The 27,126-nt window shown below is 40.7% G+C and overlaps 1 protein-coding gene across 1 annotated transcript in view; it reads left to right on the forward strand.

The window, feature by feature from the left end:
- Window positions 1-11,613: 11,613 nt before the first annotated feature.
- Window positions 11,614-27,126, forward strand: part of SAMSN1 (SAM domain, SH3 domain and nuclear localization signals 1) — a 38,139-nt gene continuing 22,626 nt past the window's right edge. The window contains exon 1 of the mRNA XM_024217205.1: window positions 11,614-11,682. Within this exon, the coding sequence (XP_024072973.1) occupies window positions 11,626-11,682 (57 nt within the window). The 5' untranslated portion in view covers window positions 11,614-11,625. The remainder of the gene's footprint in view (window positions 11,683-27,126) is intronic.

Here is a 27,126-nt window from a genome sequence, read left to right on the forward strand (position 1 = left end):
GCATGGGGTAGTAGTCAGAGGGCTGGATAATCCTCGACAATGCCTCCGTAACATTTCGGATACGGGCCCCCGGCAGGCAGCATACCTCCCGAGATGAAATGTCAGGGCGACAGATGGGCGCCTCCGTCCCCCTCAGCAGAGAGTCTCCGACCACCACTACCCTACGTTTCCTATTCGCAGTGGTGGCAGCAGACCTCCCAGCCCTAGGGGTACGAGGCTTCTCTTCCTTTACTGTAGGGTGTGATTCCTTCTCTCCTGTATCAAGAAGAGCATAATGGTTACCAATTACCACGGCAGGAGGGTTCGGAGCAGGGGTGGAGCACTGCCTGCTGCCAGAAGTAACCAGCTGCCAGTGTCCACCCTGAGCCATCTCCTCCTCCACCAGTGGTGTATCAGCAGTCCTGTGTACTGCGACAGCTACCTCAGCTGTCTCCACATGGACACTGTCCAGGAATTGCTCGTGGATTCGGATGCTCCTCAACCTAGCCACCTCCTTCTGTAGCTCTCCCACCTGCTGCCTGAGAGATTCCACCAGCAGGCACCTTTCACATTGGATGGTCCCCCCAGCCTGGATATCAGTAAGTGGAAATTGCAAGTTACAGTCTCTGCAAAACCACACCAGGATCTGGGTAGAAGCATCCATGCTCAGGCGCTCTGTCTGGCTACAGGAGCAGGTGGAGGAGACAGAAGCAGTGCTGGCACAGGTGCTGCGGGTCTTCCTAACCATCGTAAGCCTCCCTCTGTCAAACTCCCTCTCAAACTCCCCTGTCTGCAGCCCCCGTCCGCTGAAAGGGTTGTTTAAGCAAGAAGTTTTGAATGTAGTTTGGTTTATAGGTTTTAAGGGGACTAAAGGGAAACAGACAGAACCGGCAAGGGACCCCCGCTCCCTTCCTAACTCCCTTGCGAAACTCTCTGTTAGCAGCCCCTGGTCGCAAAAGCTCCCTGGTTGCTTGTGCGCTGCTTTATAAAGCCCTGGTCTGTGTGAATGCCCCGCCCACTGATTAAGGCTCAGCCAATTACCAGAGACGTCTAGCTTTCAGACCTTCCTTTGAAGCTCACAGCATCCAACTGCCAGCCACAGCACACGGTCCTTCAAACAAACAAACAAACAAACAGACTGACAAACACAAGCTCAGCACACAGCAAGTAACCCCCAAACACAAACAAATACACACTACAGACAGTCACTTACCCCAAGGGTGCTGTATTGCTTCTCCTTCACCTGGAGAACTCCCCTGCGAAACTCCCTGTTAGCAGCCCCTGGTCGCAAAAGCTCCCTGGTCGCTTGTGCGCTGCTTTATAAAGCCCTGGCCTGTGGGATTTGCATGGTTTGGATACTTAAATGGATGAAAAATCAGAAGTTGTGACTGGTTCGGTTAGAGTTCAGGGTTCCTTTAAACTTGAATCAGAAAATAAGGTCTGAGGTGAACCCATAAGAATTGAAACCAAAGATCTGCATGAACCCAGCAAATAGAAACTACTGAGTTTCACATAGTTTTAATATTTCCAATGCTTTGATATCTGCAGCCCTTGATTTGTTGCATATTGGTGTGTGTTTGTTTAAGAAGTTGTAGTAGCTGTACGTTTATAAATGCTTTTGGGCTCGCTTCAACAGAATACAGAAAATGAGTGCAAATCACCACTTAACACACACAGCCCAATTTACTTAGGCTCTGTGCCAGGAACTAAGTGGGTAATGGGGAGGGTGCAACTCACCCCACAATCCATGGGTGTGACACTGTAGCACATCTCTGCAGACACTATTAAGCCTCTGGGGCTTGAATGTCCGCTGAGTCCCCTCTACATCACCAGTACAGTAATTTTTGGCCACTTTTCTGCATAGTCATTATGGGACAGGCTGCAACATCTCCATTTGCATTGGCCCATCTCCCTCTGTGGTTACGCTGCTCACACAACCCCACTGTGGGATTTAGGGGATGTGGAAGAGATGGTGCCCATCCCTCATCACCAGGGTGAATCTCACCTTATGGTTTTGGGTATTTTGAAATACCTTGCTGAGATTTTCAGAGCCACCTAAGGGAGTTAGACACATTATCCATTCTTTTTAATGGCAGATATGTGTGTAAATGACTGAGATTGGACCATTTCTTTTACATTCCAGGACTGTGTCTTGGAAATTTTGTATTGCTGGTGCTGCTAAAATAGAATATAATTAAGAGATTGTATTTACAGTAAGTATTTTTTAAAATAAAACTGCTAATGTCAGTTGTACTGTTTCACTGACAGCTTGTTGTAAGGGAAAGTTCCTGTTTGCCTGTTACCAGATCTGCTGGCTTTGTTTCCTACATAGTTACTTAGTTCTCCTGAGCTACAGTCAGAAAGAAAGGGAAGTGATTCCTGAATTGCAGTCATGGATCTATTTGAAGGGAAATATAATAGTTGGGAGTGTTATGTGGAAATTCAGCATTTCATGTGCTTGGTCTTTGTGAATGTTATGAACATTTGCAATTAAAAAAAAAGATGAAGGACTGATACCTGCTGCATGAAGCATGATTGAGAGTCAAATTTTAATTAAACTAAGTGCAGCTGCTGACAAAGTACTGCCAATGGAACGTACAACTTTCCCTTGGCATCTTCTAGAATTGTCAAAATGATGCAGTGATGCATACGCAAAAGAAAATTAAATGTTGTCTGGCTAGTATTTTACATATGTATGCTATTATAATACTGCCTTTCCCTGGATCATTGTCTGTTGTCAGTCTGGTATTTTATTACTGACTTTTGGGGAGATTTTTCAGAAGAACAATCTTTTTATGGTAGATCACCTCTCCTCTGATTTTGCGAAATGAAGCAGCTCTTCTGAAGAACTACACAGCTATCCTTGGATGCTATGCTTTGCTATCACATTAAATTCCTAGTTTTGACCAATGAGCCCACACCGTTTAAGGCTTATCTCCTTATGGCAGCCTGTCTCTTTAAATACAGTTCACCTCTGTACAGAGGGTTTAACTGCTGCAACTTGTCCCTCTGCACAGGGGTAAATTTTACACTTATGGCTTGACGTTACGCGAGGCCTATTAAAGTCAGTGGCAAGTGATGCAGGATCTTAAGGTTTAGGGCTACAAAGTGCTGAAGATTCTGCCCCTGATTCAGTAAAGTACCTAAGCCCTGATTCAGAAAAGCATTTAAGTATGTGTTTAAGTCCATCGTTATTCAGGACTACATTTAAGCATATGTTTAACTGTAAGCATGTCTTTAAGTCCCATTGGATCCTAGTTATTCTCTTTATTGGACTGATTTATTTTTATGCTTTAAAATTTTGCCCTCAAACCTGTGGTTTAGGATAGGTGCTTCATAAATTGTATTGTGAATACAGAACTAATTGTGAATACAGAACTGCAGAACCAATGTAGAAATGGAGGAGAAGTCACGTGATATCAATGCTGAGCAATGGTGTGAGAGGTGCAGAGAGGATTTCCAATGCCAGGATAATATGATAACAGAGAAGAGGAGGAGAGCTACAGTGACAAGGGGGAGGGATAGCTCAGTGGTTTGAGTCTAGGCTTTCTAAAACCAGGGTTGTGAGTTCAATCCTTGAGGGGGCCACTTAAGGATCTGGGGCAAAATCAGTACTTGGTCCTGCTAGTGAAGGCAGGGGGCTAGACTCAATGACCTTTCAGGGTCCCTTCCAGCTCTATGAGATAGGTATATTTCCATATATATGATATAATGTCAGGAACATTAGTGTAAGGGCACCAGTTTAATGGATATTGTGTAATTAATATGCATAAAGATCTTCTAGTGAAAGAAGGGCTGCTGTTCTGAGAACTTCTTAAGCCCAGACAAATTTAATTCCTAGTAGGGATGGGTGAACTTGTTTTGTTTAATTTCTTAATGTAACTTGAATGCTGTTGGCTTTGCATTTGGTTTACAAAGGGACAGAAAAAGATCAACTGAAAATCAGTGCCAGGAAAGAGAATATCAAATTTGCTTTCTCTAATACATATGTAAAGCAAATTGCAGATTTGCACACACAAATATTCACATTGGAAGTTTAATTGCACTGTCATCCAGAAGCGATAGTCTGTGATTAAGCTGATCAATCATAACTAATCAAGGTAGCTCAAACTGCTAAAATTCAGAGAACAGTTGATCAAATAAATGTGTAGACAAAATTCACTGAATATTGTTGAGGTTGAGGAAATAATAATCTGATTGCATATATTTCATGAGAAGAAGAGAAAACCAAATTAATCAGAAAATGTTGCAACTTCTTGTTCAGCTCTACTTACAAATTAAGTTCAATTTTACACAACAAGAAGTAATGACAGCCAGTGAATGGGGAAGGTTAAGATAATTTAAGATCATGTGCTATGCTTTGTTTTAAGCATTTATTGGTTCTTATATTTAGGTTTTCATGAGTGGTTTTAATGCATTTTTTTTTCATTTTATTAAATATCCTCAATAGAACATAAAATACAGAGAAAACCCTCTAGAAAAATGAATATTTACCATTTATATTGAAGTAATACCCATTAGTCCCAACTATGATGCTAGCTGCTCTACAAACACACAAGACAGTCCTTGCCTCAAAATGTTTACAGTTTAAGGCTCCAGTCTTGCAACTGGATCTGTGCAGGTGGAAAAGGTCAACAGTATCCACTAATTTTGGGTGCCCAATTTGAGACACCTAGGGAGGATTTTTTTTCAGAGTACTTAGCATTACATAGCACTTTATGTTCAAAGCAAGGCACCTATTGACTTCAGTTGCAGCTGAGAATGCTCAGCACTTTGCAAATTAAAACCCAGAAATTAAGGAATAAACAATTAGTGACCATCTTTGAAGGCTTTGGTTCAAGTGAGTTGTCTAGCATCACATAGAAACTCTGGCAGAGACAGGATTAGAATCCAGTTATTCAGGGCAGTATTCAAGTGCTTTAACCACCAGACCAGTTGTTAGAGCACTAGCCTAGGACTCACAAGGCCTGGGCTCAATTCTCAACTATGCCACAAACTTCTTGTATGGCTCGGGCAAGTCACTTCTTCTCTAGACCTCCACTGTCCGTCTGTAAACTGGGGATATAATGGCACTTCCCTTCCTCACAGGCCCCGGAGTAAGTTATCACTGGCAGATATGAAACATGAGACAAAATCTGAAATATCTACCCTTTACTTCAATTTGGTGGGGCCAGAATTTTAGCAAAGGGCCCCTGCGAGCCAGGGTGATCAGATAGCAAGTGTGAAAAATCGGGCCGGGGTGGGGGGTTAATACGCGCCTATATAAGACAAAGTCCCTTCCTCACAGGGGTATTGTGAGAATAAATACATTATAGATTTTGAGGCAGTCATATATTTCACTGATGAAGGGGGGGCATATAAGTACTTTAGAGCTTCCTGCCTCATTGACTATACAGCTTCTACCATAATGAGGCAGGGATCCTACAAACAACCATTTCCTTCACTGCACAACTCTGATTCATACCCAGAGCAGGTCCACCCTGTGCCCTGAATGAGGCAGGGGTCCTGTGGGGGAAAAATATGTGATCATGTACTTCAAGACTGTATGATTACATACATGTAGGGAATCAAACCAAGGTCGCACAAGCTACTTTAATTCTGGCATTTCCCAACTTTTGAATATGTGACTTTGCAACCTTACTGGTGTGTGTGTGTGTGTGTGTGTGTGTGTGTAAAAACATAAGGGTTTGCTACTTCATACAAATGTGGCGCTTTACATTTGCTGTGTGGTCACAGGCTTAAAGACATCCTGCTGCTTCCTGAGTGAAAGGGCCCTGCCTTGCAGCTGACTTTTCTTGACTATGGCTCTGTAGCACTTGTTTTCCACCCTTAGCTGATTACCAGCCAGACAGGGCTGGAGGAAAGGAACAGCAGACATGTCTCCTCCCTTCACACACAAGGCTGCAAAAGCTGCTCCAGCTGTGTCCCACTTAGTTCAGCCACTAAAGATGTGGGAAAGTAGTTTCCAAACCTGTTTTCTGCCCTCTCCTTCCCTGGCATCAGCAGGATGAGGGATGTAGGACAGCCTCTGAGACATGGATAGGAGGATGGGAAAGCAAGAAGGGGATACACAGGAGGGAGTGTGGGAACAGGTGTGCAGGGGCAGAGCCACACAAGTGGTGCAACAAGGAAAGGGTCTAGGGATGGAGTGGGGTGAGTAAGCATTAAGCAACAGGAAGAGGAATCAGGACACATCAAGATAAATTGGAACCAAAAATAAAATCCCCGGATTGGTTGTTGGGGATGCGGGGGAGAGGCAGTCTGTGTTAATAGCCTGCATCACTATCCCTTACTCAACAGAACACACATTCTGAGTTAGTGTCCTAACTCATCCCTTCAAGGGATTTCACTCAAAAACAATAACAAACCATAAACCTCAGCCTAAATGTCTTCTTTGAGTTTGGCTATCCCTAAGATTTCCCTTCAGGACCCCTATGTTTGCTCCCCAATTTCCCCTGGCCCAAAGAGACATTCTGGCCCCTGTTATACTCTTGATGAAGCTAATTGGGTCTACATGTTAACATGATTCAAGAGTGACTGTCCAAATTTCGAATCCCACCCACCTGAAACTGCATGTGAGGGGAAAGAAGAAATACCATCTTCCATCTAGGCCAAATAACATTAAAGCTCTGCAAGAGCCTACGGAGAGTTTACTCCGGTTATTCTTTTTCATGTTAGCATTTAAACAGCAGTTCTAATGATGTGACAGTATGGCAACTTGTCATTCTGACATCAGTGAAGAAATTCAGCATGAGATGTTTACTGGTAAAAGATGGCTCAAACTACAAAGAGTTTCCTGACAGCAGGCTGTGCATTAGAGTTAATCAGAATTTACTTTTGTTGATCTTGATTTTAATCAGAGATAGGCAGGCAAGCAACATGATGTAGGTACCTTGAAAAATCCCCAACTGCACTGCTAGTGCTTGTGCATTAAGCCGCTTTTCAAGCTACAGAATGAAACATGCTATGTCTTGTGTATTAGATTAACAGTGAGTATCTGAACATTTTTTACTTCTATTTAAAATATTATCATTGTTCTGTGGCTTTCCTACTGAGAATACATGCAGTGTATCAGCGCCTTGGGTCCTCATTCTTTCAATATATTTGTAAAGACATTTCTGACAACCTGTGCAATAGCTTGTACAATTATAAACCAACTCTTGTATAATCATGCAATTTACCTATATGAAAAATTCCTGTAGCTGATTAGTAATCCCAGAATTCACTAATGTAATCTACTGAGATGTCCTAGACATGAACATTTGCACTCTAGCTTTTAAAAGTAGATCTATACTTAGCAGGTCTCTGCTGTACCTATGTTTACCTAAAGCCACACCAGAATCCCCCTGGCAGATTGATTTGTTATCTGTCTCACACACAGGAAGCAGTGAGCTGATTACAAATAATCACACAGGAAAACCACCAGTGAGGTATATTAATCTTTCCAAAATCGCAAGTGTGGAATCATTACTGAGAAGTTGGATCAGCCTGTGGCTATACACTTCAAAACGCAAACCCACATCTCATTGACTTGGAGTTTTCCCAGCAGGAAGGCGTAGACTCAAAGAAACAGGAAAAAAAGAGAACAAATCTGGTCTTTGCAGTTCAAAGCTGTAAAAAAAGGGTATCTGTGGAACATCCTGCATCTGTTCTCTTTGAGAATCATTCCCTCATCATATTCTATAGAATATCTTTTTTTTAACCGGTGTTGGTTCTAAACTGATGTTGCATAAGAGTGGCTGACCTGGCCATCTAGTGCATGGGGCTACCACGGGGGGTCAAAGTTTGACATAGAATCTTGATACTTTACTCCCGCTTAGGATAGCAGAGGTTGGGAGCATGCCAAGGCAGTGCTCCCTGGGTCAGGAATCCGTATTCGTCCTGCTCTCCTGGGAAGCACCTACTATTTGCATTGGGCCCCTAACCTGAGATTCAGTAGAGGATTTGGGTCTTTTCTCTACCATGTTGCATGCCAATGTCACTCCACTGACAAAGGATGAAACTGATGGCATTTCAGCCCTCCTCATTGAGACCAGAAATCTCTTCACGGGGTTTTGCATAGTGTGAGTGCAACAGAGGGGCACTCTATTCTGACTGTGACTTAAGCAAGTGAAACAGCTTTCTCATTACTTCCTGTTGTTAAGACTAGCTATGTCAGTCAATAGACTGCATATAAAGACCAACATTTTCAAATGTGTCCACTTATTTTGGACGCCTAATCTGAGATATTAAGGGCCTGATTTTTTTAAAGAGGCTGAGTAGTCACAGCTCCTATTGAATTCACTAAACTGCTTCACAAGTTATTATATATTTTGTATGGGATAAGACACTTCTTAATGTATCATTGAGTAGACAGGGTTTTCAACTCTTCTAATCATATCTATCACATAGGTATGAGAATAATGTTTGGGACAGCCACCCTTCCTTTGAATACCTGTTTGAAATTAAAAGGCTATAAATCAGGGGTTCTCAAACTGGGGGTTGGGACCCCTCAAGGGGTTGCAAGGTTATTACATGGGGGGTCGTGAGCTGTCAGCCTCCACCCCAAACCCCGCTTTGCTTCCAGCATTTATAATGGTGTTAAATATATTAAAAAGTGTTTTTAATTTATAAGGGGGGGGTCGCACTCAGAGGCTTGCTATGTGAAAGGGGTCACCAGTACAAAAGTTTGAGGACCACTTCTATAAATCATGAAGTATGCTATTATTTCCCCACCTGTTGTTTTTAATTTCAAATGGAACCTCTTTTAAATGTACTGGTTTACTAAATTAAGTGCATTTAATGTTACCTTTGTTGGATTTTCTTGCTCCTTTGGCAGTTTCTAAAACTAGCATGTGTATCAACCTTTCAAGGTCAAGAAGATAATCAGGTCAGCCTTCAAGCTGTTATAATTTTTCTGGTCTGTGAATGAGGAGAAGAAATAGATATGGGTGGGTACTATATTTCTTGAAATGCCTTCTTTCTTCCAGTTTAACAAGTGATATGCTATAAAAAGGAAGTTCATATTATTGTTCAGACGAGTTCCCATTTATTCATCATGAAGATTTTAATGGTGGACAGAATCGCATTCTAATGATCAGTGCAGTATGATTTCCTCCTAAAGTTTGCATACAGTTTAAAAGATTAAAGAGAAATACAATACAATGCAATAATACATTTATAAAGAAAAATAGGTTTAATTACTACAAACATGTAATTATTGAATTACCAGGGTAAATTCAATACTTATGGTAATATGGTTTAATCTAAATGGACTTTTTGGGTGTTGTTATCAGATGTATGAGGATGGGAAATGTACCCCTTGGAGTCCTTTATTGTTGACACCAAACAAACCAGCGCTGAATTTGTCCCCTATCTTTTAAGTGGGTAACTCTGAATTTAAAATTTGTAAACAAAAGTATTTTGTTAAGTTTGAACATGTATTTCCCTGGAGTCCAGCTAACACCCAAGAATGACATTGCATTGTCTTAAAAGAAATTCTACACCTTGTTAAGAAAACCTGCCTGGAAAAGAACACTTCAGGCATCCATTTAGTTTCCCCATTTCGCTAGAATCTTTCATCATATGTTATTAACCCATCCAATATACCAGCCACCCAAACTTAACATTGCCTCCTAAAATTTGCATATGTAGACACAGTAGTTGGTATAACAAAATTAAATGGTAACTCATCTGAAAATTGATATCTGAGCTGTCTTATATTGATTCTTAAACAGTAAGGGTATGTCTACACCCAGCCGCTAGTTCGGCGGCTGGCAATCCAAGTTCTGGGTTCGACTTATCGCGTCTTGTCTGGACGCGATAAGTCGAACCCGGAAGTGCTCGCCGTCGACTGCGGTACTCCAGCTAGACGAGAGGAGTACCGCGGAGTCGACGGGGGAGCCTGCCTGCCGCGTGTGGACCGAGGTAAGATCGAACTAAGGTACTTCGAACTTCAGCTACGTTATTCACGTAGCTGAAGTTGCGTACCTTAGTTCGATTTGGGGGGTGAGTGTAGACCAAGCCTAAGAAAGAGGACAGTTGAGCAAATATAGTAACCACCCTTATCTAATTCCTCTCCTCATTCATGCATCAGAAATATTAGAAGTGCTTTTACAGGAATAAGGGAAAGGCAGCCCTTGATATGAAAGCTGTGCATCTCTTGCTGGGTTTTAACAAACGTTCTCCTTGGTTTCAGTTCACATGGTTTCTTGCCTTTTAATTTGTTTTAAGTTTCAGGTTCATTCAAACCCAGCTGTAAAAGGATAACAAATAAGAACAAAGCAGTGTTTTTTTTTTAAGCTCTCTGAATTGCTTATGGATTCGCAAGATATGTGAGGTTTTATTTGACCCAGAAGATGTCTGATGTGACCAGCTATCTCCAGTTTGTTATTAAAACAAAACCCAACCAAGTAATTAAATAGGGTTAGTTGAAAATGTTCAAAATTTGTAATTTTGACAAATTTCATTATCAAAATTTTAACAAAAATTCCATTCTGTTTTTTGACCAGCTCTACAATTAAGTTTCAAAAAATCCATGCGTATCCATGTATACCAAAAAGCTTCATGTTGAGATTCTGTTGAAGGGATGTGTGGCCCAAAAGAGAGGTTTTTGTTCAAAACGGCTGGATTCTCTTACAACTTTCAACGGGAAGTCAGCAGAGTTTTGCATGGGTTCAAGTTTTGTTGGGCAGTGATTCGCAGTCCAGTCAGCTAATCCCTGAGATACTGGAGCCAGGGGATTTCTGCTGCCTTACTCTGTCTCCTTGGCAAATTATGTTAAAATGAAAACATAAAATGAGATGTTGGTTTGGATACCCTGTGGTTCTTTTCTTCTTTAAGCATCTTAGCTGATTTTAAAGGGCTTTAAAAGGGGCCATTGGTTCCCACCTCTCATGTCACTCTCTCCTGAACTTTTTATTTTCTTTTTTTTAGTCTATTGTCAGATTTGCTTGTCCCATCTCTTCCTTTCCTCATAGTATCTGTGATGGTGCTTCTGAACAAGGGACTTGAAAGTGCTGCCTTAGGAAGTCCAAATCCTATGGAGAAAGGTTGAGAGGTTTCCCCACGCAAAAGGCAAAGGTAGCTGTGGGGATTTCTCCTCCTCTTCCTTCCCTCCAAACCCCCATGTAGCTGCCTCTCTTCTCTCTGCAGCCGCTGAGATGGAGACCAGTTCCATGTGGCCAAGAGGCAATGAGGGAGCTAGGAGAACAGCTGGGCCACACAACATGTTGCTTTTCAAATCTGTTGGGGAAAAATGTCACCTCAGCTTCAGAGCAGCAGTGACTCCCACTCTACTCTGGGTCTGCTTGTATAGCGATGATACAAGCAGCAATGCCACAAGGATGGGTGGGAAGACTGGGAGAGGCAGGCTCTCTTCATTATTATTAAAACCTAATGGTGATAGTGGTTGGAAGAGAACTCAGGAGTTCTTGGTTCCCAGGCCTGTGTTCATTCCTTTGGCTGGTGCTGCCTTGATGGTTGGTGTTTCTTTCCCCCCCTTCCCCCTCCCTCGCTCCACAAGTCTAAAAAGGAGTGAAGTCACATCCTGACTAGAATAAGGAAGTACCATTCATCTGATGTGTATTCTCTATATCCTGCACTCTTGCATTTAGTTTGGGTAAAGTCAGACAACTGCTCCTAATCTGGATACATCTGAATTTTAAAATGTTGAAGAGAAAAACTTCCAATGTGTCGGATAAGGAGAAATGTCAAAAACCAAAGGTAAGAGAATGTTATATAATAAAAGAGATACTTAACAGTTTGCAGAGCAGGTATTTTTTGATGCTTGAAAGGGTTGAGCATCAGTCATTCACTTAAAAAAATCATATGCAATGTACAGGCTTTGTAGCATCTATGAAAAGGTTGAACAGGAAAATCTGATATTAAATAACACTGATAGTGTCTCAGGAGCTCCTAATACACTGACCTGTGCTTCATTACTATAATCTCCTGGCTCAGTTTGTATACATTCAGTTTAGTGTCTTCAGTTTACGGAATCTTCATTATGGAACTGCCATTCACACTGTAAAGGGACAAAGCAAAATTTGGAGGTGTCTGTTCAGAAGAGTCCTGCTACTGTTTGCCTAGTGTTGTTTGCCTACTGATGTGTTGCTGCTGTTTTGACAATAGCTCCCACATAAGTCTCCTCTTCAGCCTGTGATAAACCAGGGATGTAGCAGGAAAGTGTGTGCCAACAGAGAGGAGGGGTGAAGGATTAGCAGATGTATTATTTTTTTCCCATTTAAACACAATTGCTGTTTCATAATACTAAAGAAGGAGACAGCACTTGGCAAACAATCTTTTAGTCGGCTGCACTTTGCTGGAAATGTTTATACTTTCAGACTGAAAAAATATGCGAAGTCAATGATAGTATGCGACATTGTTCAACTTCTGCAATCTGAAGTTGGAGGAGGGAGATTAAAGGCACTTGTAGGATGTATAGGAATGTCCTGAGCTAGGAACTGAGCTTCAGTTCCTACCATTGGGTGCACCCTGGCCCTTCCCAAAGTAAAAAATCAAATGTCTTCAGAAATACTTTCCTGAGCCTCTGGAGTAAGTTATCACTGCCAGATATGAAACATGAGACAAAATCTGAAATATCTACCCTTTCCTTCAATTTGGTGGTGCCAGAATTTTAGCAAAGGGCCCCTGCGAGCCAGGGTGACCAGATAGCAAGTGTGAAAAATTGGGCCGGGGGTGGAGGGTAATAGGCGCCTATATAAGACAAAGCCCTGAATATCAGGACTGTCCCTATAAAATCAGGACATCTGGTCACCCTACTGCGAGCCCAGGCCAACATCTCACTGCTCTCAGTAGGGTGCCTACTAGCATGTAGAACTCCCCATGGCATGAATATGGCTCAGCTTGTAACTCTCAGTCCTAAAAGATCATTGAAGACACTTGCTCATCAGAAGAATTTTCTGTTTTAACCATTGTTGGCCTTTCTGTGAAAACACCCCCAGTTCTACGGTCTGATTTATGGACCATTGAGGTAAAGGAGAGTCTTTCCATGGATTTCAATGAGCTCTGGATCAAGCCCTTCCTGATTCACATTTTGTTTTTATAGTTATATATTTTATGCTGTTAAATTATTGTGATGCATTTTATAGGCAGTGAATTAAAATAATGAACAGCTAGTTTTAAATAAATGGCACATGACTAAAACTAAGAAATGAGCATAAGAGAATCAGTTCCTTCTCATTTATGGATGGTTTTGGTTTTCTTCTCAGATATATTCATTAAGGGCCAAACACGACCCCCTTCACTCCTGTGGAATGGTAACTTTCTGAACAAATAGTCCCATTGATTTCATTGGAGTTACTCATGGATTCCACATGGCAAAGGATGGCAGAATCCGGCTCAAATTAAAATGTGGATAGGTGACCACTGAACAATGGCTCTTAGTGATCAATATAAATATAATAATAAATTAAACAAATACCCATGTTCCCTGTTTCAGTTGACCTATTCTGCTAAAGAGTTCCATGAACACCTATGCTGCTATACAAATAAATAAATAAACAGTGAACAAGCAAACAAGGAGTTGTAGCCTTAAGTCACTTTAATGAGAATGAAGAGCCCATACCTTTAATTTCATTTTATTCTCCAAATCAAATGAATTTTACATTGTCACTTATATCAGAAACTCAGTAACACCTAGTATAATCATACTGTTCATACGTATCACTTCTTCTGTGATACTATGTAGTTCTAGAACTTCAGCCTGAAAAGAAGCTTGCTTGTTCTGGGTAAATCAGTCTGTATCCTTTTTTCATCACATTGGCACTCTGCTCTGGATGCATTTCACTCATCTTACACTCACTTTGGACACTGATTACTCCAGCTGCAAGGCAGAGAAGAATTAGGCCCCATTGTGTGAATGTCTCTCAATGGGAGCATTTTGCTGAGCATCTGAGGATCATGGTATTAAGAATGGAAAAAGAACATAACATAACATAACTCTAAACCATTGTTTGTCATCGTGCATTTTGTAACTTGTTCTCTCTAAGCAAGATAGTTACCTAATTTATTTGGTGAGCGGTTGGGAAATGTACAGGACGCAAGTCAATGGCTTATGACAACATTTACAAAATTTCATAACGGATTTCCCTAGATATCATCCTGGTTACCAGGCTTTACCCAGTCAGCAGTCTGTATCCGTTTATGCACATTACAGCCAGTCACGTTTGTCATCATTTTACTTTTGCACATTAATTTACAAAATTTCCATCACAATTCCCTTTTCAAATCTTTATTTTAATATAAATGTATCATGCATGTGAGGTCCATGAAGAATGTCTAATATATGGTATAGACTTAGATTGCTGAAGGGAAATCATGTGAGGTTGGGGGTGGAAAGCCTTTTCTAAACAGTCAGCTGCCCCTGCGCTTGGCTCATATAGGTGGTTGGCCAAGCAAGTGCTCCATAGAGAGACTGGCAGCTGGCCCCCAAATTGTAGTGAGATGTACATCAGGGTGGGTGTGTGGATAAGTGTTCACTATGAAAATGCACTTTTAGGGTAGCTATTCTCTGGGTTATATAGAGGGGATGCCTGTAGTACTGAAGCAACAGTAATTACTTTCCTACAGTCAGTAGCAAGCACGGTGTGTGTATGTGTGTGTGTATACATAATACACCCAGTCAATATATTCTATGTAATGTGAATGAACAGTCATGTTTTGAGTCATGTCACGTCTTGTATCTGGTCTCATCCCAAAGCTGAATGTTTTCTTTGAAAGTTTAAGGAAAACCTCTTCTCCCTCTTCTGCGTTCTGTGACAGTTTTCTGCAAGTCTGCTTAGCAGGTCAATAGACTATCAGGTTACATTGTGAGGGTGGTCTCTAACGAGGTAAGAGGAAGGGCCAGATCCTCAGCTAATGCATATCAGTATAGCTGCATTTACTTCCTGGAGCTACACCATTATACATCAGCTGAGGACCTGGCCCAGAAAGTTGTTATTTTCTGCTTTAAAAACTGAAAGCTTAAAAAATTTCAGAATATTGCAGAATACAGAACAGAATGTAGAAGGACCCTACAGTTGTGAGGTTCATTATATTTTTTTTCATGCCCACACATATCTAATTTCTTTCTGTCTAGGTTCTTACATGGTTTCTTATCACGATGGTATCTGAGTCCATAATTATAAGTGCATCTATCAAGATACATTTCTCTCACTACTCCCTCTCCCAGCCCCCTTCTAGTCAGTGGGGACTGGACTTTGTTTATTTTGTGTTGCTGTTGTTCTAAAATGTCACATTGTGGGCAGGTTAAGGCAAAGAAAAATGGTGGTTTGCATTTAGCTTTGAAAGATCTGAGCTCTGTGGTCAAACTGATCTCTCCGAGAGTAAATTTCATGGGCTAGTTGTAGAGACAGCTCTGTCTCCTCTCCACACAAGTTTCAGCTACTGCCACCAAAGAGGTTATTTTTAGGGCAGCTAGTGGGGAGGTGAGTGGATGCTCTTTACAGAATGTGTTTCAGTGACACAGTTACAGGTTTATGTAAACTTTCCCACCAGCAACCCCTGTGCCTGTCCCCGGACAAGGAGAATGTGTGTGGTATCACAAAGGGCTTTGTTTAGAGCCTGGACCCTGAAGTCAACAGGAGTCTTTCCACTGACCTCAGTGAGCTTTTGATCACTTCCTTCAAACTCTGTTATAATCTTAGTAGGCACCAACTGTCTGTGCTCTGAAGTGATCTTTCAGTCATTTAGAATCATCATTTTGATTCCCTCCCCTCCCCATCCACAGACCCACTCTCTGCCAAACCTAGCAAAGGGGCTATTCACGTGCAACTAGCCAGACGTCAGCTGTGTCTGCTATCCTGGTGCAGGGGAAGGAAGGATAATTTCATCAGAATGCTTCTACAGGACCTGACATTCCAATGCCATGCACCTTGTGCAGTCTCACAAACTTGTGCAACATGAGCGTAAAATGCTAGTACTGTTATTAGGCAGTGTTTTACATCCACTCTGTACTTGCTTTGCCCAGGTGTACATGACAGCACAAGGAGAAGATAGTGTCTATTCTGTACAGTAATATAGCTTGTAAAGTGCAGAGAACTGTGGACCATAACTAGTCCATCTCTTGTTTCTGCCTCTGAAATTTATACAGTTAGGTAGAGAATGAAGGGATTCCTCTTGCTTCCACTCCAATCTGAAGCAAGCCTTACCTTATACCTTTTTGGACTTGGTTGAAGCAAGTTTTGTCGTCTATATTTATTTAGGATTACAGCTGCTCTAGCTTTATGTTAAAGCTAGAAGACATTTTGTTGTTTCATTCTGTTTTCAAATATGCTTCACCTACGTGGTGCTTGAACCTCCATCTATACAAGGTGTGAGACCGTACAGAATCATGAAGAATATATTTTCCCTATTTATCTCAACATTTGTTCAAACTGCTTAATAAAGTCCCTGTGAGCTTGTTTGCAGGATACACTGATATTATTAATTTTCAGAGCTCGAAAGGTACATATGAAATAACATGGCCAATCTGATCTGAGCTAAAATATTTCACTGTAAAGCTATTGTACTCTAGCACTGTATCACACCAATAGTTTCCCTTCTTATACATTTTTCTTGAAATCCTGGCCCCCGGTGTAGTCAATGCCAGAAATTTCAGTGGGACCAGGATTTTACCCTTTATATGTGTTCTTGACGTAGAGAGTGATGCTGCAAACACTTACATAAATAAGTTTGCCCACAGGAGTGGACTCATTACTCACATGACTAGTCCCTTAGAAGGTGAAATATTCATTTGCATAAGTGTTTGCACGATCATGCCTGTAGTGTGGGCAGATATTAAGCAAGCTTCCCAGTGCTGCTTTTTTCTCCGATGGGGGTTTGAGCAGCACTCCGTAAGGGGAATACTGATGAGGGAAAAGAAAATACAAAATAAAGGTGCAATAAGCCTTAGCACCCAGAATAATTCAAGTCATAATTAGAACTTCTGTAGACTAAGGTCTGCAGTGTAGAGATTGTTCAGAGTTAATGAATATTAACTAGGGTTTATCCTTGAGTAGTAGAAATTCAGCTTTTTAATGTTGGTTCAAAGGTATAGCCTGATACGGTTGTGGAAATAGCAAATTTTTATATGTTTTTTTTTTCAAAATTTTGAGTGCATAAATGAGCCCCTGCTCATATCACGGATGCAAATTTTCACAACCATGACTGAAGTGGTGTTCGTTTTCATTTGCATTTCATTCTAACAGTGATGAGGGGTGATGAACTGATGAGAAGTACTACCTGCTATTCAAATTTATGCTCATAGGCAAAAGGGACACACAGTTCTGTCATTAAAGGTCTTTACTGTGTTGCCTCTTGTGGAAAGACTGTTTGTCAAAATACATTTGAACTCTGTAAAGTTACCAGAAAGAGAGGACATCTGGGATGTAATTTTAAGGATTTGGCTTACAGTGGGCCTTATCAAAAGAGGCTCATGTAAAAAGTATACTAGAAATAACCAAATACATAAATGTGTATACAGAAGATTGCAGGTGACATTTCAGAGGGATATTTCTTGTTTCCCTCAGGCTTTATAAAACCTAGAACAAGGTTAGAGGGAACCATTGGTGATTTTTTTTTTTTTCTTTCCTGGAAGGCCCCAACATCCAAAGCTTTACTTTTTTTTTTTCTAATTTTTTTCAGGCATTGTTTTATGTATTTTTTTTTTTTTCCACCCCACAGAGCTTTTTTTTTTTTTTTTTTGTCTTTCATCGGAGGAATATTTAGCAAGTTGTTTTCCATGATGTTTGTCCAGGAGCAAGATGGGCTTTGAAACCCTGAGGTGCTATTCTCTCCCCACAGGGTAAGACTCCAGGAGTTACTCTGATCCTATGATGAGATAATACGGTGCTGGTATGTCCAACATTCCCATGTGGATGCTCCAGTCAGAATGTCCATGTCACATGCCTGGATGCTCTAAAGGGGCCATATTTGGAAACTGGGTTCTCCATCAAACATACACATGTGCACACACTCATAAGCACAGGGGGGGGCAGATACTCAGCTGATGTAAAAGAGCTAGCTTTACTGAAGTCCATGGATTTACACCAGCTAAAGATCTGCCCCAATATCTGTTTTTCTTTCATTAATTGTATAGAGCATTTGACTAATTGCAATATTGTATTTTCAGATAACGCCAAATACCTCTGAACCAAATGTGAATAAGGTGTCTGATACCTGGAAAGTAATTACTTGGAAAAGGATTGTCTGTTTTGGGGAAGCAGATGATGTGGTTTACAGTTTGTCGTATATGACAACACTCTGCCAGTAATCTGTGTCAGAATATTCATAGTTCAGTTATCAGACCTGACGTAATTGATGGCCAAGTTTAAGCAAGGATGGAATGGTATGAATGTATTAGCTAAAGACACCATCCGTTATTGTACATACTGATTTGGCATCATGAGCTGATAAAAATGTTTCATGACTATGCTGTGCATTGTCTCTCTGCATTGGATCTGCCCTCTTCAAGTCAAGAAGAGAAACTAGTGTGCGATAAGTAGTGTAATTGAATCAATCCATATTCAGCTGTGCAGAGTTTGCTAGCACACAAGATGTTATCGTTTGCATTTCCTAGCTAGAAGTGAGCTAATTAAGAGACTTCATATTGGAGTCTGAATCCCCATGGACTAGGGAGAGAGTCTCCATGTGACTAATAGTGTTAATCCTCCTACATAATTGACTCAAGTGGTATGAAACCAACTTCTGGGCCTGTGACAGATTGTTTGGACTGGAATGACTGGTGATACCAGTGGTAGCAAGTCAAATGGTTCTGGTCACTCTGTCCTCACATCATCTCCTTAACTGTGGTTTTTGAAAGTGGAGCGAGGAAGAGGAAGAAGGGACAGCGGGGCTGCTTTGGCTACTAATAGCAGCATTATTGTTTTTATCAAACTGGCAACATCAGCATTTTTGCTGTCGACCAAGACATAGATGAGCTGACGTGCATTCTCAAGGTTGTATCAACAACACAGCAAAAACAATCAGTAGTACAAAAATGAATGAAGGCTATAGAAATATATGGGGGCGAGGGGGCATGTTGTAAGAGGTGGAAGGTTTATCACCAGATGCCAGATTGTCTCTCAGAGGGGCAACCTGGAATATTTCCCATTTCATTTACCTTTTCTCTTTCTTCATCTCTTCTTCCCTTCTAGAAGCATTATTATTATTCTTCCTCCTCCTGAGATTGATCACTAAAGTTCAGAGTCTAGCAAAAATGCTGGAGATTTAAAGCTTCTGCTGTCACCAATGCTGCTGCTCTAGCTGCTTATATTATTATACATAATATACCCCATCCTGCCAATTCTGTAGCTTTTGTTACTCTGCATTTTTCCTTGGTTTGTTCTGTGGATGGGGAGAAAGAGGAAAGGGTGGCTGAATACAATATAATTTGACTACAAGAAGGGCTGGCCCCTGGCCTTCACACATCATTCACATTTGAATTGAAACAAAATATATTTTTTTAAAAGATCAATTGCCATCTTCTGACTAAACACCACTCCTAACAGGTGGAACAGCTCTTTAGGGTGGGGTGTTGAGTCAGAGCCTGCTCCTCTCCTCTAGCAGTGACTCTCCACTGCTGGGAGGCGTGCCACACCCAGCATGGTGCAGACAGGCCAGCCCTCACTCTACACTGAAGAAGAAATATGGAGGGACCTCCTGATGCCGTACAGCATCATGTCACCTTTATGGAGAAGCCAAGCAACCCACCACCTTTTCTCTTCATTCATGCCTGAGTCGTATTCTCATCTTCATGAGAACAACGAGGCAGTCCCACTCTCCCATCCTGCACTGGTCTCACTTACAGCTTCATGAGCTGACTGGATGGCCTGGTCACCTATCTGGTGCGGAAGGAAGCAGAAATTCCCTCTATTGGGTCTTGCTGATCTCATTTAAAAGGTGTTCCAGGATTAATGCTTTGGAATACTCAATGGTAGGGTGAGATGATCCTAGAGCATGGAATACTATGTTGGATTTTTTTTTTGAGGACTTCTTTTGCTTTCCTGACCCTGAAATATTATTGTAGGAGTGCCACCCAACAGAATGGTCATGGTTAAATGAAGGGAAAACTACAAACAAGAGACTGTTCCCTTCTCATTATGTTTAAGACAGAGATTTGTCACAGACAGTTATCCTGGGTAGTGAGATGAAGAAATCAACTTCACTTAGCAACAGCACAACAAAAAAAGTAAATGTGTGAAGCTGAGATGACAGGGTGGTTGAGAGAGCTGAAGGAACTCGCTGGGTCAACTCCCTGCTGCATTGCACCATATGTAGTCAGCTGCACCTGTGGAAAGTGGGTGTTCAGCTTTATCACTCCTGAATTGCACCCAATCTGCACTGCTAAGCTGTTTCATTATGCAAAAGAGTGTTGCTGGCTGGCTCTGAGAGATGAGGTGTAAGGTAAAAAGGGGTGTGGCTGAGAGCCAAAAAGAGGCACAGTTAACAAAAATCTATACTGAACTGAGTGATTCAGAGCTTGGGTAAAGCTGGTGTAAGTGGCTAATCTAAACCAGAGGAACCACGAGGGGGGCTCTAATCACAAGTGCAAAGCTGGACTTTGCTGACATGTTCTTCTTCAAGCTCTCATCTCTGTAATTACTTCTTTTGTACAAAATTATTGCCTGTCACACAGACCATGTGCAATATTGGAGGACCATGGATGCAGCATATGAAAGTCACATAAGACTTGTGCAGACAGCAGATGTGAATGAGGAGAAAAAGAGGCAATGCAGCTGAGCAAATTATTGGTTAATAAATCAGTGTCTCTCCACACCCAGCCCGTGCGTGGCAATAGTGTGCAAGGGTCTTGCCAGGCGAATACCTGAGTGCTGCACTAACACATGCTTTAGGGAACTTTGCAGTGTCTGTGGCATGTGAGAGCTTTCTCAGAGGGACATTGTTTCTCTGCAGATTGCCCAGCAAGTGCTTTTGTAGCTTCTCTGCTCATTTTCACATACAGACAAATAAGATCCTTTCTGCCCTCATGTTACTCCCCAAATTCCCTGAGCAGCAGTGACAGGATCATCAGTTCAAGGCTTACAAGACCCCTCTGAGTGACTGCAGCAGAGGTGAGAGACTGAACAGGGGTGTGTATGGTTACTAGACCCATACCTTTGGCTCCACCCATTACCCAAAAGAACTCCTGTGTGTATCTGTGCAGTTCTGGTGTAAAAACTACTGGAGAGAATCAGGATGGTGTAACTAATTCAATTAGACTAGACTTTCTCATGAGACTGCAGCTGTAGTACTTAGTTTATTAGAAGCTGCCCAGAATCAAACCTATTGCATCTTTCATGCCAAGAAATGTTCCTAGGCAGTGCTAAATTACTAGGATGCTATTAGCTGGATGTTCTTTCTGAGCCTACTTAATGATCCAAAGCCTAACATGTAGTGTATGAACTCCAGTTCCCAATGATCAGTTTTCAAAGCCCAAAGCATGTTATCACGTGCATACATGTACCACATACAATTAGCGTATCACTGAACCCTATGCCATTACAATGAAACATAATCTGGCCTTCACTATACAGTAGTCAAATACTAGCCTTCAGTAGCAAAGTGTAGTCTTTTTTTTGGTTTGTTTCATCATTTTCATAGGTAAAATAATGAAAATCGATTGCCATATAGATTTGCGATAACTCTAACATTAACAGTGACTGATAATAAATATTGGTCCAAATTCTGCCCTCAAACCCATAAAAGTGGTTTCAGCTAATGTTGCTAAAGATTTATTAATAAAATTGTACTCAGTAGGTTTGAGTGGATATAATCAAAGGACAAATTTGGCTTGTTGGTTGGATATATTTCAATATATCTTATCCTTCAGTTGTTTTAGGCTCTGATCTTTAAATGAGCTCCATCCAAGCCCTGGGGTCTGCCCGTGTAACATTCTTTGCAGGATTGGGCCCTTCATTAGCAGTGACTAAAGTCTTTTGTTTGATTATGCTTTACAGTTACTTTTTGTGTCTCAATAAACAGGTTCTAATTATAATTATTTGTCATAACAGACTACTAACAAGTCTCCATTAATGCATAAATTTCAAAACAATACTATCAACAAATCAATTAACTTGGTATTCTCCTATACATTAAGTACCTTTATAGACTTACAATCTGCTTTAACAGCCGGCAGTGAACTAGAAACAGAGATCCAATAATATCTGAAATAAATTTCCCCACCTTGTACCCAAAGGTTGAAAGATCCCTGGATTCAAATAGACAAAGCCCTTAATCCTACATTTTTCTTTCCAAGCACCAGTCTGAAAAATGCAAACTGCAACATCAGCACTATGCTAGTGGCTTCCAAAATTTCTCCTCCAAAGATCCTAAGAAAAGATTTACTCATTCTTTATTCATTTAGGATCACATATTGTATATTTGCCCCACGTAAAACTGTCACTCTCTTACTTTTTTTAAAAAAAGTTTAGGTTCAAAAATTCTGGTGGCGTTAGAGGCTGTCTGAGATGGGAATGTTTATAAGCTCTATGATATTAACTGCAGCACTCAACCTCAGGTGACATAAAGCATGCAAAAAAGAACTTTCTGTCAGTTTTATTATTTCTAAAAAGGTTCCCCTTGAAGGAGAAGAGTGACCTTGCTCTGCTGAGCTGACATATGCCACTGAATTAATAGCTAAGCTTTGCTGTAGGGGAGCTTGCAGAAACATTACAACTCCAGTGGCTGAGTTTGCTGCAAACATTAATCAGGTGAACCAAAATGATGCTTCAAACACTCATTTAAAAGTAATAAAAACTCTTTCTTTTTTTTTTAAACTTTCTTAGAATTAGCTTATTGTTGGTCATTACCTGTGGTCAAGGATATCGCTGCAGTAAAACCTAGCAGATTGGTTTTAAAAGTTTCTTCACTCTTCTAAAACTGAGCAAGCTTGGAGGACAGTCACCTCTGACAGTGATGACTTAGGGTTACTATTTAATACCAATCCCCACTGAAAGCTTTAGCTGATGGAATATTTTTCTCACAGCTTCCTTCACCATTAAACTATGTTTTGATAACAAGGGATGTAAAGGCTTGATTGTGTTCTCAGTAAAGTCACTGGAGTTTTACTACGGGCTGCATTGGGAGAAGGATCAAGCCAATTTGTCCTGTGCATGAGTGATGTATAAAGTGTGCAAGGAGGTAATTAGGGGTAGCCTGCAAAGTGGGGGGAATAAGTTGCTCTGGCCCTCCACCGCTCTTGAAAGCATCAAGAAATGATGTCACATATGTAGTATCATTCTGAGGCACAATTTACTCACCTCTTCCTGTTGTGTAGAGTTATATAGGTATTTAATGCCTCTATTCTCTAAGGGCTCAGTCCTAAAAACACTTAAGCGTGTGTGTAATTTTACTAACATGAGAAGTTGCATTGCACTTTGTAGGACCAGGGCCTAGATATGTTTTACATAAAACATTTTTTAAAAGGGAATCCCACTCGATAAATAAGTTTAGGGAGGGTTTAAAAATCAAACAAGCTGGTTCTTTTAATATGTGAGAATATTTGAATTGCTCTGGTTCTGAAAAAAAAACCCACAGGAAAGCAAGGAAGTTCATATTTAAGGATTAGGGACCAAAACCCAGATCCGCAAAGGTATTTAGGTGCCTAACTCGCAGTGGCTTCTAATTCCCAATGGGAATTAGATACCTAAATAACCTTTGAGGATCTGGGAACTTAGGCACCAATACCTTCAAGGATCTGAGCCCAAATCTGAAGTTCTTACCAAGTGTTTAACCAGTCTTTACTCAGGCAACATGCTCCTTGACTTCAGGAGACAATTTTGCTGAGGAAGGGGTTCAGGACCTGTCCCTAGATGTTTTTTGCACATGTCTAAATGACGGGCGAAAAGGGTGATGGTGAGGTAGATTTGCCCATCATGGCAAGTCCTGAACTGTCAGTTTCATAGCTCCTGTGAATTTGTCACACATCCTTAACCTTCCTTTAATGTCATTTTCCTTTCTATGCTTTTGTGTGCTATTCAGAATAGTTTTTAATGAAACAGCAGAGAAATAATTGTCAGAATTCCATAATTATTACAAATACATGTGGGTGCACTGCATGCACAGTGTCGGCCAGACTGACAGGTTTTTCTGGATGGGAGCTGTGTGGTGATAAGTACTTTTCAAAATCTGCGTGTAGGTGCTATTTAAAGTTCAGGATCTATGTGTGCCTTTTTTAGAAAAAGAAAAGGCAGCCTCCCCTCCACCCCCCATTTGTAAATCATAGTTGTAAAAAGCCATGCTACATCTGAGGTAAATGTTGCTACAACAAGGAGTGTTTTCTGGCCTCACAGATGTGTTATAACTTATTTAAAACATTTTTTGCAAGGTGAAATTTGCTATTAGTTTAGTCTTTCCCATGTCCTTGGCATTAGCCTGTAGGAAAATGGGCCCCAATCCTGCAAGCTCTTATGCCCCTGCTTAACTTTAGAAACATAAGAAGCCCTGTTGAGTGAATGGAGTTGTTCACATGGATGTAGTAGTTGCAGGACCAAAGTCATAGACCAGTGATACTCAGACTGAGGCTCGGGAGCCACAAGTGGCTCTTTAATGTCTCTCCTGTGACTCTTTGGAGCAAATGATATTAAAACATTGTGTGGTTTCATTATTAATCAATCTAAGTTATTAATCAATCAGGATGCTTTTACTATGTTATTAACCAATTGTAGAATACTCAGTCAGTCATTTTGTTGTGAGAATATATATAAATATATAGTAAATGAAACAATAAATGTACACTACTGTGGCTCTTTTAGGTAATGTTGATCGCTAGTTTGGCTCCTGAGCCACTGAGGTCTGAGTATCACTGGCATAGACTCTAAACAACTGAAAAATAAAGTTTTTAATAGAAACTCTGACAACACTGCTGCCAGGTGCTACGTGTTTCACTGTACATTTTGGTGAAGGCTCTAGAGGTTTATGTGGGTGTTAGATAGACATGCTAATATAACAGCTGTTCAACATTTGCTTTAAAGAGCGATGTTAGCTGAGCTGTAGAAGTGTTAAATATAATTAACACACTACTTTATACAGCTGTTTATTTTCTAGTGATTTTTCCATCATTAAAGTTACTGTTTGCCCTGATGTTTCACGGTGACAGCTTTGTTGAACAACCTCTTTGTCTTTCTGCCCCTCAGCCTGCCACCCCCATGCGATCACTGAATACCAGAGCATACTGACAGAGTCTTATAGAGTAATTTTTAAACCAGTTAAAATGCCATTTTAGTAGCTTGCCCCAGCTGAGTTAGCGAGAACAAGCTGTGTCATTTTTGTTGCTTTGCCTGGTAAGGTACAAGATTTAACCATGTTTTGTTTTTTAAATGGACTAGAAAGTTATATTAATAGTCAGATATTCTGTATATGTAATTAATGTGTAAATGGGCCAAATCCTGTGAAGTATGGTGGGCCTTTTGTCTCCTCTCTTAGCTCTTCGTTATACTTCTGATTGTTTCTGAATCAGATGTTCAAATTCTTATACTTTATACAGAAGTGAGAAACTTCTTCATACAGAACAGCCCTAAACTTCAAATATGATAGCTTGCTATCAGGCCAGTTAAAAGACCATTTCCTGTGATCTATTAAAGAATTAAGATGGGCTGGCTAATAGTTATCTCTAGCTCTCTGTTTCATCTCCATAGTGACTGACACTGGATCCCTTCTTCTGAGGGACTAGAAGTATCATGGAATGGATGTATTCAGCCCCACCCTATGTAGGTGAACTTTGCCCAGCTCTACTTATCTCCATTGATCAAGCAGACATATTCTGTCCTCTTGGATGTTCCTGTGGCTTCTTTCCCTGCAGTGAGGAAAGAGCAGGGACAGTCTAGAAACACATCACAAAGGAATAATCCTTAGTGGGGGGTGAAGAGAAAAAGAACAGAAAGAAAATATTGGGCCAGATCCTGAACTGATGTAGATCAGTGTAGTTTGCTTGAAATCACTAATCATGCTGATTTCCACCAGCTGAGGACCTGGCCCCATTATCTGAAGTACGAACAGCCTGTCAAAGACCTGCAACAGTGACCTTAAGCAATTTATAGCTATACAGTATAAATTGTAGACAGGGGACAAGTGAAAACTGGAGCTGAAAATGAGTGGAGGAATTTCAAACAAGGCGACATTTACCCCTGTGCAGAGAGCCAGCGTGAAGCCTCTGCACCACTTACCTCCCACTTAAACACTATATTGAATGGGACTTTGGTGATGCACAGAGATTGTGCTGGCATTCTATACTAGGGGCTGCTACTCAGCAGGTAGAAATTGTGAATGTCCATTGGAGATATGACCAGGCTGAATTTCACCCATAATCAATATTTACTAAGGCAACCACTGTCACTTGTGGCACATAGGCTAGCTTTTGAGATACAGAAGACTCTGACTAATTTGTCAATAAGAAGTACTCTAATTAGGAAATATATAGTTTATAATAGGAAGACAAAGTATCCCATAGATTTTAGTGTCTGTTGTTTTCTATTTGTACGCCAAACATTTTGGTTTGTTTTCTATTCTTTGCCCTTCTTTTAAACTTCATTGAAGATTTTAAGAATAACTCGCAGGCAAGTAAAAATGTGATCAAAATAAAAATAAATGTGTCTTTTCACAGCTTTAAAGGGGTTATTTAAAAAATCTCAAATTTCTGGGAATGAAAGAAGCAGCAGAAGATAGAAGAGTCATTAAAAACAATTTGATAAGTTTGCCTTTTCGCGTTAGGTTTATTGGATACTAGAGCGCAAATGGAACGCAAGCCAGCAATGTTCCTTTACTGAATCTAAATAAATGATACAGTCCTTCTGTGGAAAAATAAGGGTGTTTTTTTCACATGCCTGCATTAGATTTCATTGTGCAAATTCACATTTGCTTAATGCACCCATCAGTAACTCTTGTGTGAATCCAGCCAGCAAAATCACTTAGTTTTATAAGATATAATCAATGACATATTTTCATCTAGTAGATTTGCATTTGCTTTAAGATCTTCCCTTAACCTGGAAATGAGGCCTACAGATTATGACTATGCCTTCACAAAATAGGTGTTCCCTGACACTAATGCGGTGACTGACAATACCAAAAGTAATAGCCTTGTTCCCCTCCGAGCCCAGGGCTCCTAAATCTGCTTTTCTTTATCGGTATAATGGGGTTGAATACATTTTAAAAGGTGGTAGCTATTGATTA

Source organism: Terrapene carolina, unplaced genomic scaffold (genome assembly GCF_002925995.2).
Source record: "Terrapene carolina triunguis isolate 2854851 unplaced genomic scaffold, T_m_triunguis-2.0 Scaffold38, whole genome shotgun sequence".
In the NCBI taxonomy this organism is placed as follows: domain Eukaryota; kingdom Metazoa; phylum Chordata; order Testudines; family Emydidae; genus Terrapene; species Terrapene triunguis.